This window comes from Lycorma delicatula, chromosome 2, assembly GCF_047948215.1.
Source record: "Lycorma delicatula isolate Av1 chromosome 2, ASM4794821v1, whole genome shotgun sequence".
Lineage (NCBI taxonomy): Eukaryota > Metazoa > Arthropoda > Insecta > Hemiptera > Fulgoridae > Lycorma > Lycorma delicatula.
Window position 1 is genome coordinate 198,627,413 of NC_134456.1, and position 16,428 is coordinate 198,643,840.

The window sequence follows — 16,428 nt, forward strand, 5'->3', positions numbered from 1 at the left end:
ATAAGGTTGTGTAAGCTTAAACATTTGAATCATAATTAGTGTGGATAATGATTTTTACTGAATTATTATCCTTTACAATTTTTTTTAATTTATTTTTTAATTCTTCACCTTTTCAAACGTTTTTATCTTTTCTTTTTAATTCTTCACTATACTACATATCTATAACATTTTTATTAATTTTAAAATATTATGAATTCATGCTGTCTTAAGAATTCTGATATGCTGTTTTTTCTATGAAATATTAATATCAATGTTATACATGTCATTTTAAAGAACGTACGCCTTATTAAAGATTACTCAAGATTGACACTTAGCTTCGTTGGTTGTTTTGAAGGATTAAATTAATTATTTCTACCTGCAGTTGTTTTATATTTGCTTTGAAAAATCTTGTCTTTTTTTTACTGTAGAGGAAATTAAATTAAGGATGATAAATTAACTTTATTTGTCCAATAATTTTTATGCATGTAAATTTAAATTAAGTAGCATATAAATTTTATTTCATTCATATTTTAACTAATAAAAATTGGTATTCAGTAATATTGGTATAGATTTATTTTTTTACTGTTACTTCTTTTATAGAAATGATTTAAATATAGCTAGTATTTGTGCCTGTATTTTACGATGACCAGATATATGTGGATGTGTATATAGAAAAAATAATAAAAATTATATTCAAATATTTTTGGATTCTATGTATCAAATCAAACTAAAATAAATCTGATGTGGACACTACATAACTTCCTTGCATGCCAATTAAATTACATATACCCTTTTTTTAAAATGAAAAGTACATAACATTTTATTTCATTAATAATATCTGATATTTTTCATATTTTTTTTTTTTGTCAATATATTTAAAGTTGTTAAATATATTAAAAGATGAAGTCTGATTCAAACTGATGTGCCTTCCCCTAAGATCCAAATGTTTCATTAATTAAAATTTTATTTGGTTATAACTCTGGAGCCAATGAAAATAAGTTCCATTTATGAATATCGTTGAAAAGCTGTCAATGAGGGCTTATTATTGCAGTTAAGAAATTCAAAATTAATTTTTTTTTGTTTTTTGGGCTCATCATCAATCATTATAGGTATGTATATTTACACAATTTTTCTCTAATATACAAAAAGTTATACTGTAAATACTTTCACCAATATAAAAATATCCTTATTTTGAAAATATGTTTATAAACAAGCAAGTTATTACTGGAAATTGGCCTAATTTCATCTCTACTGTTAATGAATTAGTTTGATTTTTTTTCCATTATATCGATTTTAAATGATATCTAATTTAACCTAAATAAAGTAAAGTAACTTGTGAAAAACAATTTATATTGCAAATTGAGACATTTTTATCTATTTAAAAAAAATAATTTAATAAATTAAAGTACTATTTATTAATGAAACACAGTTTTCTATCATTTAACACAATTTGCTCTTAATGGTCACCAAAAAGATAGAAATTATTTATCGTAGGGAAACAATACAATTTAATAAATGCTTTGCGTTTAACAATAAATAGCAGATTTATTTAAATCTGAACAAAATTTAAAAAATTCAAACATTAAGGAAACAAATAATTGCACACCAGTGCAATTTTCTAGATTTTCTTTTCCTAGAGAAAATGCTCAAAATTGCCTTCAATGATGTGAATATTCTGCACTAGTTTGTAATTTTAACATTTTCTCACTCTTCAAAAATCCTGGTTGTAGCCATATGATATATGTTGAAATGTTCTTCAATTATCTTCTGAAGATCTTTTTAGGTTTTCACAAAAACAATTGAAATCTATTGGGTTTAGATTAAGGGAATTTGAGGGCTAAGCTACCGGTCTTGTATGATCGATTCTTATTTCAGAAAGTAATTGTCCAATTACTGATATATTGAGTTTCATCCGATTAATTTGGTGAAAGTTTTTGTAGGAAATTGTAATGATTCTTTCCATTCAATCATATTGCAGGGAACATAGACCAATTAGCAAATTTCTGATGATACAAATCCAAACACTATTAAAAGTTATTGCTGAAACCTTGACTGCATAATGTCATACGGACTTTCTATTTTCTTTTGTCCAATGATGGTTATTGTTAAAATTGATGAATCCATTATTGATGTTCATCAATGAACGTTAGTGTCACGTGAAATTGCAAAATTATTGACTGGTCAGTTTTTGAAAAAATTACCTCACAAGATTCTTGTCAGCCAATAATCATTTTAATTGCTTATATGATTTGTACATGATCGATATTGTTGGATTTGCAGAATTCTGCCGTCATATTGCCCAAATGTACGTGTTATTTAACAATATCATTAATTATAAAACTAATATTTCATTATTTAAATTTACTAGTTTAAATTGCTTTACTTATTTCAGTTTAGTAAGTCAGTTTTATATTAGTGATTGAAATTAAATGCAACTGAAAATTGTCATTTTAGAAACTGTTTACAGCCATTATTAAAATATAAGGTATTATTTTAATTAGATTGATAGGCTTAACATTTTAGCTAATAAAATGTACTTTGATAAGACAATACATCAATATATTAAAAATAGTAATTAATGTGGCAGCCATTAATCTTGAAATTTGTGAACATGATTCAACCATAATTTTTTATTTATTAACAAAACTTGATAATAATATATGTTCTAAATATTACAATGATTCCTCAACTTGATATATAAATTATTCTTTAAAAGCACAAGATACCAGACAAGGAAAACAAAATACAAGTCACAATTTTTTCTGAGAAATTTTTATTTATTCTTATGTATAGAGACCTAATATTAGGTACAATTGTTGCATTCTTACTATGCCCTCTTGATCTGATGTTATGTGTCAAGAATCTCTGTGTATTTGTAACATCAATAGGGTCAAAGAAAAAAATTGAAAATTTGTGTTTAAACTTGTGATATATGTTATCTTGTGAACTTAAATGCCAATGCTATTTGCTGTGTATAAATTATTAAAAAAAAATGTTATGACTAAAAGAATAGATGATTCTCTTAAATGTTGTTTTAGGAAATGTACCAATGGCTAGCTATTACAATAAAATAACTTTTTTGGACTTCTATCTTTGATTGAAATTTGTTGAGTATTGAGAGTTATTTTTATTACTGAAAATATGTTCCATAACCATTGTTTTTAAAATTTTTATCACATTAATGAAATTTAAAAAATCTGTTCTTAAGCAAATAAGTAATTTATGTGCTAATCCATTAGCTTATATCAAATTTGTCCAAATCACAATTTTTTGATTTATAATAGTATGATATGATATTTCATTCTGAATCTCCAAGAATATGTATTATGCATTAAATTATTTCAGTTGAATTGAATATGTATATGAGTATATGCTGTATGATTGTATTAGCAATCCCAATTTTACCCATTAAATACCTCAACTCCAGATTATTTGTTTTTGTACAACCTTTTATAGGAAATAAAGACCCTGTGTAGATCCACAGGTAGATTGCCTACATTACCTTAAGCCATGTAAGTATTGTGGACAAAAGGCATCTTTCTTTTTCCTGTTTAGCCTCTGGGAATTACCATTCAGGTATTACTTCAGAGGATGAATGAGGATGACACGTATGAGTGCAAATGAAGTGTAGTCTTGTGCAGTCTCAGTTTACCATTCCTGAGATGTGTGGTTAATTGAAACTCAACCACCAAAAAACACCGGTATCCACAATCTAGTATTCAAATGGACAAAGAGCATCTAAAAGTCCCTACACTCTTAAGGAACACAACTTTTTCAAGGATAAGTTAAAAGAAAAGACACTGAAAAGGTAACAGTATTCTACTAGAAGGATCATGATATGACATGCACCCCTTATCAAAAGAGTGCTTCAGGGCCTCTTTAGCAAGTAGGCATCTGTTGTCAACAAATCTCTGGGGTTTTTCCTGGATGGTAGCAGCAGATTTCAGATCATGACTTTGAATTAATCAACTAAAATTTATGTCTGATTATATTTCTTTTCTGTTGATACAAAGGTACCTCCCAAGAATAGGTTTAGGGAACTTTGAGGGAAAACCTTGACCGTCCTCTGAATTGTACGTGTTTAAGCATCTAATTGAGTTGTAAACTGTTAGTCAGTTGCAAGCAATAAGTTATTTCATTAAACTGTAAAAATTTTGAATTGCTAGTCAAAGCTAATGTCAGTTGATTTAATTTTAATTGGGATATGTGTTTAAAGAGGTTTTTTTTTTCAGTTGGACTAACCGTTAGAGAGGCTGGAAGTAGTACTTTAACCAAAGTAACAACTAATGTTGCTAGTGTTGGTGTCAATACCACTTTTGGTACTGATGGCGTTACAATATCGCAGACAGTGCAACAACCTCTACAGCCACAAAAGCCAATTTTAAAACCACAGAAGCAGAAAAAGTGTAGTAGAGCAAAGAAAGTTCTTCAAAATCCAAACATGAACCAGCAGCTTCATCCATCATTATTTAATGCATTCGGTAATGTTACTAGTATTCCTCCATCTGCGAGTGGATTTATTACTTCTGCTAATTTAAGTAATGGGCCGTTTGGTGATATTAAATCATTTGAAAAACTTTTTGTGAATGCTAATAGTGGCCAGAGGCAACAAACTAAACCAAAAGGACAACCTCGAAACAAAGGTGTGAGACAACGAGCACAACGCGTGAGTACAAGTATTGATGACGGTATTACAATTGGTGGTGGTAGTTGTGGTAGAAGATTACAAAATGTTGTTAACAAATTACATCAAGCAATAGATCCTAACGCAGCTGCCGGAATGTCACATGATAGTATATTACATACCTTACTAGTCTCTAAAGATAAACTACCTGACCGTACAGGACCTGTTTCTACTTCAGTTCAGTGTCTCAAGGTAGGTTTTAAATTTTCTTTTGCCTATATATTTATTATTAATTTTTTTTTGATGGCTGAATGCTGATTTGAAATTAATCTTGTAAAAAAATAATCGATATATATTTAAAGTGTAGTAATAAACCATTATGTTTGTAGTAAACCTATCACTTGTCAGAAGTTAAAGGATAAACTAAAATTCCTAATCTTTATTTGAATTTCCTATTTTGAAAACGCTATTGCAAAAGGGAGGAGTATTTAGTTTTTTTATACTTTATTATTTCTTGAGTGAAGCCATCATTAGATGATGTAGATGAATTTTACTGGTTCTTTTTAACTTTCCTTGTTAAATTTTCAGTAAATTCAGTTTTAATAACGAACTTGTTATTTTAAGGTAGGTTATCTATATACATCATGTGGTCATTTTTTTGTATAAAGCTTTTGTCACCTTCTAACATGTTAACTTTAAGTTTTTATACCTGCAAAAATAATACCTAGGGGTTCTTAAAGATTTTATTTCATTTTTAATATCTAATAATTTTGGTTGCTGCTAACTAATTGGTGGAATAAGTGTTCAGTCATTTTTTATGTAATTGTTATTGTTCTATTGATGGTTTTTGTTTTAATATTTGCTGTAATAATTATATGTTTTGACATTTTTGTGGGTTTTATTGTTTGTATTTAAAAACAAAATTAATTGTGATTTCTATTTATTTTGTAATTTTTGATTTATCTCATGTGACATGTATGTACTTGACTCATAATAACCAGTTATGTTTGTCTTGTAATAATCTGTAATGATTGTAGTTTTACATTTTTATTTTTATTATTGTATGTTATCTTAATGCAGTTGTCATAAGACAACTTATCATAATGCAAAGTACATTACTTAGCTTTGCATTTTGTCCAAGAAGAATATGATAAAATTTTCACTGTGAAATTGTAATAAATTGCTTGTTTTCAACTGCTGTAGTCAGCATTCATTATGGATACTTTTTGAAATTAAGTTTATGTAGATTTAGTAGAGAAAAATATTTATTATTGCCGCTGTCCTTAAGTTTTACATATATATCTATTTATTTTTTGATCACTGAAACTGCTTTACTGATCTGATTTTGCCAGAATAGTACGGGGAAATGAATGATTTTAATAATAAGTGAAATTGATAATTTGTTAGAAGTTTAGTACAATCAGCTAAATCACACAGTGCAATAAACTGTAGCCTATACAAAGGTTTTATTTAGTGGTCTTTTCATTGAAAAATGACTCACAGATTTAACTTTCCTCCATATTCTATTGTAAGTTAGTGCCTGGCCTAATTAATTTGATTTTTGAGTATTTATTTTTCAATCAGTTTTAATTATTTATGATGCTGTCATTTAAGATGTTAATAATAATTTTTGTTTTCTTTTTATGTTATGCTTAATTGGTTGACATTTTTTTTAAAAAGGATGATTTTCCTTTTTTTTATATAATAAAAATTAAGCAACAAACAAATGAAAATTCATTCAGACACCCATTCTTCTTTTGGTACTACAGAAATTTTTACACATATTTAGAAAGAAAATTGTTTTTTAAAATTTTTTTAAAATATTAGTATAAATAATTGTATAATAAATCGAGTAATAAATAGTAGTATGGTACTGGTGTAGGTAGTAGTGTTAATATTGCTGTAATATTAATACAGTAATATTAACAGGTAATACTGTTAATATTACATCTAATTTGCTTTACTTTCCCATCTATCGCTGTAGCTGTAGAAGGGAAAGTATTGTAATCGATCCAATTTGGGCATATGCAGTTTTCACCAGATCTTGATGTTTTCACACCTAAGGAACCCAAAAAATGAAAATTTTCCAGATGATCAGTGTGTTGTGTGTGTGTGTGTGTGTGTGTGTGTATGCGCGTGTGCACACCCTTGTTTGTTTGGTATCACACTCTAAATCACCTTATATCTCCAGAACTACTGGACCAATTTTGACCAAACTTGATCAGATTACTTCTGTATATGGGGCATTGATACCATTAAATTTTCAACATAAAAGATCAAAGGGGTGAGGCTATGGAGCAAGGTTACCCTCAGTATCTCGAGATTTCACTTGATTAAGATCTTATTTTTCTTCCGCACATTTGTTAACAATCAAAAAATAATATTTGGAAAATAAAGGTTTTTGCAAAATCGCACCCCTATCCCAAAAAATAGTCTAAATAAACTAGTGGCTAAGTGAGCATACTGCATCAATAGTACCCTCTCTTACCACAAGAAGCGCCAGTGTAGCACTGACCTAGCTGTTGTATTCTTCTGCTATGTTGTGATGTCACATCCGAGTGGTAGAATTAAGTAAATGAATGAATAGTATTTAAAGTGTAAAAAAGAATTTAAAGTAGCTGCTAGTACCACCTGTGCGAATGAAATACGGTATGCTTGGGCGCTTTAGTTAGAATCATTGAATTAAATAAACAAAAAATGTTATATTTAAATAAACTGATAGATATTTTAAATTAAGTTGTGTGTGTAAGCCATGTCAGAAAAAAATAGTTGCGTGATGGGGAAGTCCTACAATTGTGTTGTCAGCTTTTTTTAAATTGCATTAACAAATTTTTTATGAGTATAATTTTTACATAAAAAATTCTGTAATTAAACAGCAGTCTATTTCAAGAAGTTGTTAAGTCTTTGTTTGGTCAGATTTTATCATTCACCAGTCTTTAATTGCAAATATTAAAAAAATAATATTATAATAATTAGCAACTTTATAATAATAGTAACTTTATAGTAATAATAACAACTTTATAATAATTAGTATTTGGGGAATACCAAGGGGGATTTAGGCCATGGAGAGGTTGCCCGGAGCAAATAATATCCCTAAAACTTATGATGGACTTATATAAAAGACGGAAAAAACAACTAATAATCACCTTCGTCGACTTTAAAAGGGCCTATGATTGTATACACCGACCATCCTTGCTGAATATTCTGAGAAACCTGGGCTTTCACCCTAAACTCGTAAACATGATAAAATTAACTTTAACCAATATCCAGTCCAGAGTGAAATTCAGAGGTGAACTCTCTCAACCCTTCTACATAAAAACTGGATTGAGGCAAGGAGACGGCCTCTCACCACTCCTTTTTAACTGCGCCCTCGAATTTGTCATGAGAAAATGGTATGAAATAAATCCCAAAAATATAAAAATGGGTACTAAGAAAAACTTCATCACACTAAATTGCCTAGGATTTGCAGATGACCTCGCTCTTTTAACAAATAATATTCAAGAAGCCAAAACACAAATCATGAGCCTTCAAAACCTAGCACAAAAGATAGGGCTTCATATCTCTTTCGAAAAAACTGAACTAATGGCCATAGATCCTCTGGTAATAGAGCACATTACGGTAAACAATCAGAAAATTAAAATAGTAAAACAATTTAAATATCTAGGGGAAATAATAACTTATAATTTAAATGAAAAAGTGACATGGCAAAACAGGACAAATAAAATGATTAAATCCCAAAAATTAACTTGGTCAACATATAACAAAAAATGCCTTTCTGCTAAAACAAAACTTAAACATTATAAAACTGTAGTACAGCCAGAAGTCACCTACGGAAGCGAGACCCTTTTCAAAATCACTCAGAAAAACCGAATTGAAAAAATTCTGAAAATAGAGAGGAGAATTGTCAGAACGTGTATCAATAAAAAACACCAAAAAGAAGACCAATGGTGGATTGTGTCAAATGAGGTGGTGTATCGAGAAATAGAGCCTGTTACTGATACTATGCGGAAAAAAAGAATCTCTTTCTTCGGTCATCTCATAAGGACACCGCAAACAAGACTGTCAAGAAATATCATTGAAAAGCTCTGGTTCCAAAAGCTAGAAGTAGGATGGATCAAAGAAATTAGAGAAGATATGAAAGAATTGGGAATTTCCCTGACTGACCTACAGAATAAAACTGGAAAAATTACAAAGCTAAAAGATAAGAGCATTAGATTTAAACAAAAGACAGACAAACTACAAAATACAACGAAGAGGGTGTTTACGGATGAAGAAAAGAAAGCAAGATCTGAACGGATGAAGAAATACTGGGCAGCTCGAAAGAGTAAAATAACACGCTTTTCTCAGAAAAGATCCAACTAAAATTGACTTAAGTGGTCCCATGTTGGCCGTAAAAACATAATAATAATATTAATAATTAGCAACAAACATTTTGATAGAGGTTGTATAATAAAATGCATACATAGATAAAAAATAAATGTTGAATGACATATTTGCATAATGATGTACTTTGAGAAAACCCTGAATTTTTTTACTTAAATATTGAATATTGGAGTTAGCAATTTGGAATTTATTTGTAAGTAATAGTTTCTATACATAAATGATATAAGAAACAATAATTTTTGATATAGTTTTAACATTAGGCATTCTGATACTTAAAATCTTAGTTTTTTATCATTTAAAGATGATTGGTTTTAAATGTGTGTGAGGGTCAGCGTACTAACCAATTTTAATAATCACTTTAAAAAACCTGTGCATCTATGTTCTTGGGGCTTTTTAAATTTACTGGTATTATTTTCTGGATAAAACCTACAAACCATTTTCAGAAACAGATTTGTGTGTGTTCATTCATGCAGTTTTGTATGTGCATGTTGTTATTGATTTTTTTTTTAAGTTGCTATTGATGGATTTTTTCAAAAAAAAAATACAAAAGCTTTTTTTTTGGTAGCATTTTGTTAGACATTATCTCATGTTAAAAATTTTTTTTAATTTTGTGTTACATATTTTTATACTTAACAATTTGCCTTAAAAACTTCTAATTTTCATTTCAAGTTTAACTATTGTATAATGCCTTATTCAGTTGATTTTACTGAATTAGAGTTGCCTGATCTGTGTTTATTAAACACATTCTTATATATCTCTTTGACGGTAACCTTGAACAGTATGTGTATACAAGCAGTATGGTTGTATCACACAGTATAATGTGCCTTTGATTGTAGTGGGCAGTAAAATCCAGTTATTTTTGGTAAGTAGCTCCTTCAGTAGATTGCAAATATCTCTGAAAATATCAACTGAACCCAGTACTATTTAATTTTGGTTATATTATTAGGAATTTCTTGAAAAGTTAAAATGTAAGATTAAAAAGATTACTTAATATTATTAAGAGTTAGGATATATTTACCAAAATCTAACTGTAAAGAGATTTTTAACTATAAATATATTTACACATCTTCCTCCAGTTAGGATTGTAGAGTTTTTGTAAAATAAATATAATTCTCCTCTTACTTGCATCTTTTCTGTAACCTCAGGCCAACCTTCACTGCATAACATTTTTCACCTTCACTTTTTATATCACTTTGTATCACTTTTCTTCTCTTTGGCCTTCTTCATTCATATCTTGCTCGCAGTGTGCTTGGATGCCGATCAATAGACGAAGCCATACTCCACAATTACTTCCACTCTTACCTTTCTCATCTCTGTGAGCTCAAGTTGTTCAAAAGTAGATTGAGCTTTAACATTGAAAATTCATATTCAATAATCTCTCTTCCAATTACTTTAACATTCCTGTTTTTAAATCGTAATATTGGGCCAGAATTTATTCATCAGAACTAAAGCAGACTCCTTTTGATTATATTTTGTAGTTATTTATAAATGAAACTGTGTAATTATTTATAAAAGTTTAATTTTTTTATTTGCTACTTGATTTTTTCCTCTTGAAGAATACAGGAGAAAAAAGATTAGCATCCAGTTTTATGGCAAACGGTGATATCTGGAAATTTATGAATATATATATTTTTTTCAGCCTTCGTAAAGTACAGAATTGGAGAACATTCTTTATTTTACTTTGAGATGTTCATCAAAATGTTTTCGAGCCTAAGCCCATCTTCAGTGATTTTTTTTTTTTATAAATCCTTGATTTGTTTACATTTACATAATAAATTTTAGCTTTTTACATTTTATTTTGTAAAAATTGTTTGTTAATAAAATTTACAAACATTTTAAAAATTCAGAACAAATATTTGTTCAATCAGGAGAATGAAAAAGTGTTGCAATAACTATTATTTTATCAATATCTTATCTTTGTATGCCAACTTAAGTAATATTAATAACAATGTCTCCATGAAATTCTGTTTGCAGATTTTTAAGGCTGAATTCATGTTTATATATGTATATAATTTTAACGAAAGTCCAAAAACAATTCTTGCCTGAAGTGTTGAATTATAAAAAAATGTGCAATATGTACAGAGAAAAATTCCCAGATAGTGATGGGTCTTATGAACAAGTATAAAGAAGTATGCAGTGAAAAATTCAACATTTGGTTACCCACACAGTGATACTTGCAGATTTTGCAACAAAATAAAGTTTAAAAATCAGTGATGTTATTGAAAAACCTAGCCTTGATCCTGAATTATACAGCTATTTAACTTAGATCTCATGAATTTAGAAGTATAGAAAGACCTACCTGAGCTTCCAGGTCTGAAGCACAGAAATCACTTTAAGAAAGCCGTAGCTATGGATTTCCAGGAAAATCTTAAGATGCTAAATGTAGATATGAATGATGTTTACTACTGTAGGCAGTTGACATTTTATTTGTTCAATATAACACACAGCCTAGTCCCGAATCAGTTTTTTACACTTATGCAGAAATTTATGGTAAAAAGGGTGCAGATGATGTAACATCAGTGTGTTTTGACTTTATATTTAATCATTTGGACCCGCAAGTCAGAAAATAGACAGTTTTATGTGCTAGTGTGGGCGCCAGAACAAAAATTACCCATTATTCAGAATTGCCCACTACATTGTCAGTTTCACAGATACTATCAGAAATTAAATCTATTTTCCAGGTAAGTGGACTTTTGTACCTTGAATGTGATAAAAATAGGGATTGATCAATCAGAAGTCGCATGTAGAACTTCCAACTGACTAGTGTGTGGTTATAGAAATTGCTTGGGTGAAACCTAATCCATTTAATAATTATATCCTGTGAAGATCAAAATGTTTTCAAGGCTTGGACACAATTTCTTAACATTATATGAAAGTGTCCATTTAAAATCAGGCCTTTGAGTGAGATTATGGCAGAGGAACACCACTATCTATCTGTGCATGCTACAAGCATGCATGATCTTCATTCGATGGACCAGTAATCTTGTCATCAAGCTGAAAATAAAGTTAACTTTTCTTACCAGAAGGTTGTTTTATGCTTCTGCATCTGGCATATGAGGGAGCTTTACAAATTACATAAGCAGATATACATCTCAAGAACTTTTGTTCCAAAGAAGCTCAGGACTACTTCAACTGACTGCCAAAGTTATAAAATATGCTAAACATACACCTCCATTGGTTTGAACAAGGCATACTTTTTTTATAAATAAAAATTTAATGATTCAGTTGTCGTGACCGGAATCACCACAAGGTTGGTGTCTTCCCCTATGAGGTTCAATAAATGTGGGCCATAAACCTAAAGCCCTCACTCACCTTTCTCTCCCTGGTTACTTTTTTTTATAGATCTTCATCTTTTTTCCCACAATCTACATTGTATAATTTTTATTATTTGTGCTTATTTATGACTTTCTATAATAAACATAGTATAAAAGTGTTGCTTAATGAATTGTTTTCAAAATAAAACTGTAACTTTAAATTTTGTTCATTTGTAACGAGTCTTTTAAATTAAAATTTTGTTTTCTGGAAAATAGTTTATTTCAGACCTTCATCTTTTTTCTCCTGTGCTCTTCTTTAGAACTTTTAGAGAAATCTGCATCCCTAAAATGTATGTTGTGTGGAAATTAAATTAAAATCATTACTTAAATATTGTTAAGTGTAGAAAGAATTTTTTACCATATTGCTCACTAATATAAAATAGTAAAAAAATCATATTTCCGCTGCAAGGATGCAATTTAGTTGACTTTTTATTAACATGAACTGTGACATTTGTTTATCATTGCAATTTTTTATTTTTTAAACAAATTTAGGTTCTGCTAACAATGATGTCTCCGTTAGCAGCATCACTTAGAATAAATCACGTTAGAATCCATTATTAAGTGCTAATCATACCATAAAAATAATAATAATGATTTACTTTACATGCAAAACAATAAATAAAATTTGTTTAAACACTACGTACGGCTACTAAGTATGGTTACAGCATGTGTGAAATTAGCTAGAACCCTGTATTACAAGCATTGTAATAACCCACCTTTTTCTAGTTTAATTATGTTATTAGGTTTTTGCAATAAAGGTAGCGTGCCATAATTTTCTTTATAAAATTTCAAGTTCATTGATTTTATTCATTATATTTATTTTGTTGTTAGGTTGTGGAATCGACTCCTAGTATGCAAAGCAACATTGTTACAACGTTTCGGATTCCTTCGGCACTCACCATTATCCCACAAACTGTTATTGACAGTCAGCCAAAAACAACTGAATTGAATATACCAAAGACAACAGATGTGATGAAAAGTTGTGTTGAAGATAATGTTGTTAACCGTTTGAAGAAATTAGGAACAATTATTGAAGTTGAACGTGAACCTCATTCTGTTACACCGTCTTCCTCAAATTCCCCATTACCTCCTCCTCCTCCATTGACCCCAATTATTACAACGAAATCAGTTCAACAAATAGATCACAGTAATGTCAGTGGTAACAGTGCACCCGATATCACTGCTCAATGCTTAAAAATGTTAGAAAGTTTAGCTCAGACTGGTAATTTAGTAACGAGCGTAACAAGAAAGAAACCGCAAAAGAAACGAGTTGCAGTTTCTGTTCCAAATAAATCGAGTGAACTATTAGAAATTGCTCCCAAACCTGATGTAACTGAAAGTGAAGTATTATCTCAGAATTCTCCTAAATCAATTCAGTCTCAGTCTAAAAGTTCATTGACAGAAAGTGTTGAACCTGTCGCATCTGATAAAACGACTGATAATAAAATTGTGCCTTCCGATGTTATTTTGGAACCTGTTGTAGGTAGAATAGAAAATGAGTCTGCAGCTGTTGTAATTAAATCTCCTCCGGTTGAACCGAAATTTGTATTTCAGATTGATAGATCACATGTATTGACTCTGCCAGGTGGACAAAGGATGTTGACGTGTGATATCTGTGATGGAGTTTATCATAAGACTATGAGCTTAAAAAAGCATTATTTACGTTCGCATATTAACAAAAAATATTTGTCTGATAGTGATCAAATTATGTGTGGCATGATGCAGTTGCCGGTTGACAAGCCAGCACCTCCAAAAAAGATAACAAAAGTTGTTATAGATGATCTTTCAAATTGGGTTAACTCATCAATGCCTGGATTGTTTCGCTGTGTTACTTGTAATTCCTGTTTTGATCAGAAGGATGAATTGAAAACTCATCTTGTGGAACATCCTCCAGTATCTCTAATGAAAGTTAAAGAAGGTGCACTTGAAACGTTTATGTGCTCAGGCTGTTCAAAAACATTTGCTCGTAAGAAACTGTTTATGCAGCATCGGAAGATATGCGATCAGAAAAATGCTGCTCCATTACTCAATCAGCATTGCCTGTATTGTGATAAAAGCTTTTTAAGTATTTCAACTAGAAATAAACACCATTTCAAATTGCACCATCCAAAACGTAAGTATCAGCCTTGTTTTGTTTGCAAATCTGAACGATTTAGAGATACATCTACATTGTTCAAACATATGTGTTTACAACATAAAGATAAATATTTTGGTTGTATCGAATGTAAAGTAAGATTTCTCACCCGAACTGAACTTGTAAATCATAACAAGGAAAACCATACTCCTAAAAAAATTGATAAGAAACAAAAGAAATTAGAAGAAACTGTAAAACCTATTGGTCAAGAAGAAAGTGGTGAACAGAAAGTAAAAGTTAATTCAGAGTCTGTAAATAAGCACAGGTGTGGTGTTTGTGATAAAGCATTTAGCAGTGTTCTTAATGTATCTCGTCATCATCGTCTAGCACATGGTATACATCCTCGTAAAAAGTTACAAACAGCAGAGGTGAAGAAAGTAACTGTAAATGAACCAAAAGATAACAAAAATACAGTTACTGAATCTGTCGAACAACTGGTTCCACTGCCTCCTCCAGTAATGGATCAAGAAACTCTTTTTTATAGTCGAATAGCTATTAATATTAGAGAAAACTTATTACATCATTTGGATGGGAAATTAGATTCTCAAGAAGTACTAGAATATGATTTAAACACACCTACTGATCAGGCTTCCAAAAATAAATTAATGAATTTTTCAGCTTCATTTACATCTTCTCGTGGTTCTGCAGAGTCTGATTCATCTCTTAGTGACAACAAACACAGTTCAAATCCAGTTAGTCCTAAAGTTCCATGGGAAAAATTTAATTTTCCAAAAAATTATGATGGGAGGTGTGGTCTGACATCGTATATTAAAGATATGTCTCATTTAGACATATCTACACAGTTAACTATGCGTCGTAATTTACAGAGATTGAATTCTGCTACTGAAGCTGACCCATCACCTGATAAATTAGCAGATATACCTGCTGGTTTGTCCCTTATTGGTTCTTCCTGTGCTGAATCATTTGGTGAAAGTAACAGTAATGAAAACATTAAAGAGGAGAAAGAAGCAGAACTAAGTGGTGAATGGACTCGACCTCGTAGTTATGTTTGTGCTGTATGCAATCTGTATACTTCCAATCTCTGGGAATTAGAGGATCACAAAGTGGCATTACATCCCAATGTCTGGTGTCCTCATCATGAAGTACTTTCAGAGCATGTTTCTTGCTGGGAGTTAGTTTATACACGAGCAACGCTTGCGCCATCTGGAATTTTGGGCCCACAATCACAAACTGAGGCTTCACCTACAAATCCCAGTAATCGTTGTACAAAATGTACAAAACAGTATCCAAATTTATCTGATTTACATCGTCATATGCTCGACTGTGGTGGTGACACTACTTGGATGTCTACCATGTTAGCAGTTTCTTCACCCGGAGGATCACGCCGAAATAGGTGAGCCATATTGAAGTAAATTTCGTAGAATGAAATTTATCTTGATATCTGTTTTAATTTTGAACTAATGGAATTGTATTACTTTTTTTTTAATTGCCTAAAAAAAAATTATTATTTTCCTCGTTTTTGAGTAGAACTCTGTTATTTGTCATGATTCTCTAGAACTTATTTTTTCATCCTATATTATCATAGAAACAGTTTTCTGATCTGTAAACATCTCCTCTTTCTAAATATGTGAGAACTTTAAAAATTTTTTAATGATGAGAACTTAATATTTGTGAGTTATACGTATATCAGAAGTTTTATTTTTTACATCGATGTTTGTTATCCACTGGTAAGGATAATGCTAGCCTATGTACCATTTGTTAAAAATTGATAAGTTTACCAATCTAATTATTCCTTCATGTTGACAAAAGTAAGTGCAGTTTGTTACCATTTTGAAAGTGTGATATTCTTAACTACCCAATATCTTTTGTTTATCTGAAAAAAAGAGATTATTTACAATCAGTGTTTGTTGTTTTCATAAAATTTTTGATTATAAGAAAGTACTCAACTAAAAATTAGAATTTATTGATAGTATTTTTTTTTTAATTTTAATTTTTATAACAATTATAATTAGCAATGAAAAATTGTGTCAGAA

At 30.1% G+C, this 16,428-nt stretch overlaps 1 protein-coding gene across 6 annotated transcripts in view; it reads left to right on the top strand.

Annotated features, from left to right (window-relative positions):
- LOC142319563 (uncharacterized) overlaps positions 1 to 16,428 on the top strand; it is a 251,526-nt gene that overhangs the window by 184,835 nt on the left and 50,263 nt on the right. For 5 of the 6 annotated variants that reach the window (XM_075356973.1, XM_075356972.1, XM_075356976.1 and 2 more), the window contains 2 exons: positions 4,212 to 4,855; positions 13,132 to 15,788. In XM_075356973.1, the coding sequence (XP_075213088.1) occupies positions 4,212 to 4,855; positions 13,132 to 15,788 (3,301 nt within the window). The remainder of the gene's footprint in view (positions 1 to 4,211; positions 4,856 to 13,131; positions 15,789 to 16,428) is intronic. The other variant, XM_075356978.1, reaches the window with a different exon arrangement.